General features: G+C 41.9%; 1 protein-coding gene across 1 annotated transcript; it reads right to left on the reverse strand.

Moving 5' to 3' along the window:
* Positions 1-802: 802 nt before the first annotated feature.
* LOC113473009 (probable asparagine--tRNA ligase, mitochondrial) lies at positions 803-1,447 on the reverse strand. Its single transcript, XM_026832777.1, has 2 exons — positions 1,313-1,447; positions 803-1,011 (listed from the first exon to the last, which is right to left on the reverse strand). The coding sequence occupies exons 1-2, from the start codon at positions 1,345-1,347 to the stop codon at positions 867-869; spliced, it is 180 nt and encodes a 59-aa protein (XP_026688578.1). The 5' UTR covers positions 1,348-1,447; the 3' UTR covers positions 803-866.
* Between the last annotated feature and the right edge of the window lie 59 nt (positions 1,448-1,506).

Raw genomic sequence — 1,506 nt, forward strand, 5'->3', positions numbered from 1 at the left:
ACTACCGAGTTCATATCTGAATTCTACTATGATGAAGAAGCCCATGCATTACGCGATAAGTTCAAACGAGAGAAGAATTTGACTGATAGTCAAATCAATGAGTTATATGGAGGATAGATTTCTTCGTAGCGGGGACAAACCATCTTTTCAAATATTGGGAATAGATTTTTGAGTAGTGGTAGGAGGGGTACATTTTTTCCAGCGCGGTTACTGAAGTTGTATTTTTCTTTCGGATCCCCCCCTCTTTTGAAGCTGGTTTCCCCCCTTTCGGCGTGCTAACGCCTGTACTAACCGTACGAAATTTAAGATGACACGCCATCGGAATCGGTTACGTTTCCGAAAGTACCAGCCTAGTTAGCTTGGTTGGTAGTGCGTCTGCCTTGTAAGCGCTAGGCCGCGGGTTCGATTCCTGCCCGGGGCGGATTTTATCCTGGTACGCCATCGGAATCGGTTACGTTTCCGAAAGTACCAGCCTAGTTAGCTTAGTTGGTAGTGCGTCTGCCTTGTAAGCGCTAGGCCGCGGGTTCGATTCCTGCCCGGGGCGGATTTTATCCTGATGGGATAATGTTCGTTCTCGGAACGGCTGGCTTTCTCCTATCCTGTCTTCCTTCTCTCTTCGAATTCGGGACGATAAGACCATAGCAGTTACAGTTCCCCCTGTCAAACCTCTTTAAAAAACCTCTGTCAAACCTCTTAAAAAAATAAAAAAAAAGTTTCCGAAAGTAATCAGGGGGATTTTTTTTTTTGTAAAATTGTATGTAGATAAATTATTCCCACCTAAATAAATAAATAAGCGCCAATATTTTTCTAACCTAACAACATAAACACAGGCAGTTTTTATTTCTCTCAACTCTACACCTCTACAGCTACAGTTTACAATGGTGTGGGTATCTAGGATACGGAATCACATCCTTAATGTTCTCCTGGCCCAGGACTACCTGCACAAACCTCTCCAATCCTACACCAAACTCTCCAGTAGGTACATTACCAAACTTCCTCAGCTCTAAGTACCAATCCAGCTTCTCTTGTAGACCTTGTTCGTACATCTACACCTCTACAGCTACAATTTACAATGGTGTGGGTATCTAGGATACGGAATAACATTTTTTTTTTTTTTTTTTTTTGAGACAAATACTTTTTATTTATATTTGGTAATGGTAACAGAACATTTTCGGTAGGATACAATGAAAAGTAGGTATAACAATAAAGTTAACAGTAGTAGACAACATCCTTAATATGTTCTCCTGGCACAGAACCACCTGCACAAAACTCTCCAGTAGGTACATTACCAAACTTCCTCAGCTCTAAGTACCAATCCAGCTTCTCTTGTAGACCTTGTTCGTACATCTACACCTCTACAGCTACAATTTACAATGGTGTGGGTATCTAGGATACGGAATCACATCCTTAATGTTCTCCTGGCCCAGAACTACCTGCACAAACCTCTCCAATCCTACACCAAACTCTCCAGTAGGTACATTACCAAACTTCCTCAGCTCTAAGTAC

Source organism: Diaphorina citri, unplaced genomic scaffold (assembly GCF_000475195.1).
Source record: "Diaphorina citri unplaced genomic scaffold, Diaci psyllid genome assembly version 1.1 scaffold12259, whole genome shotgun sequence".
NCBI classification, from domain to species: domain Eukaryota; kingdom Metazoa; phylum Arthropoda; class Insecta; order Hemiptera; family Psyllidae; genus Diaphorina; species Diaphorina citri.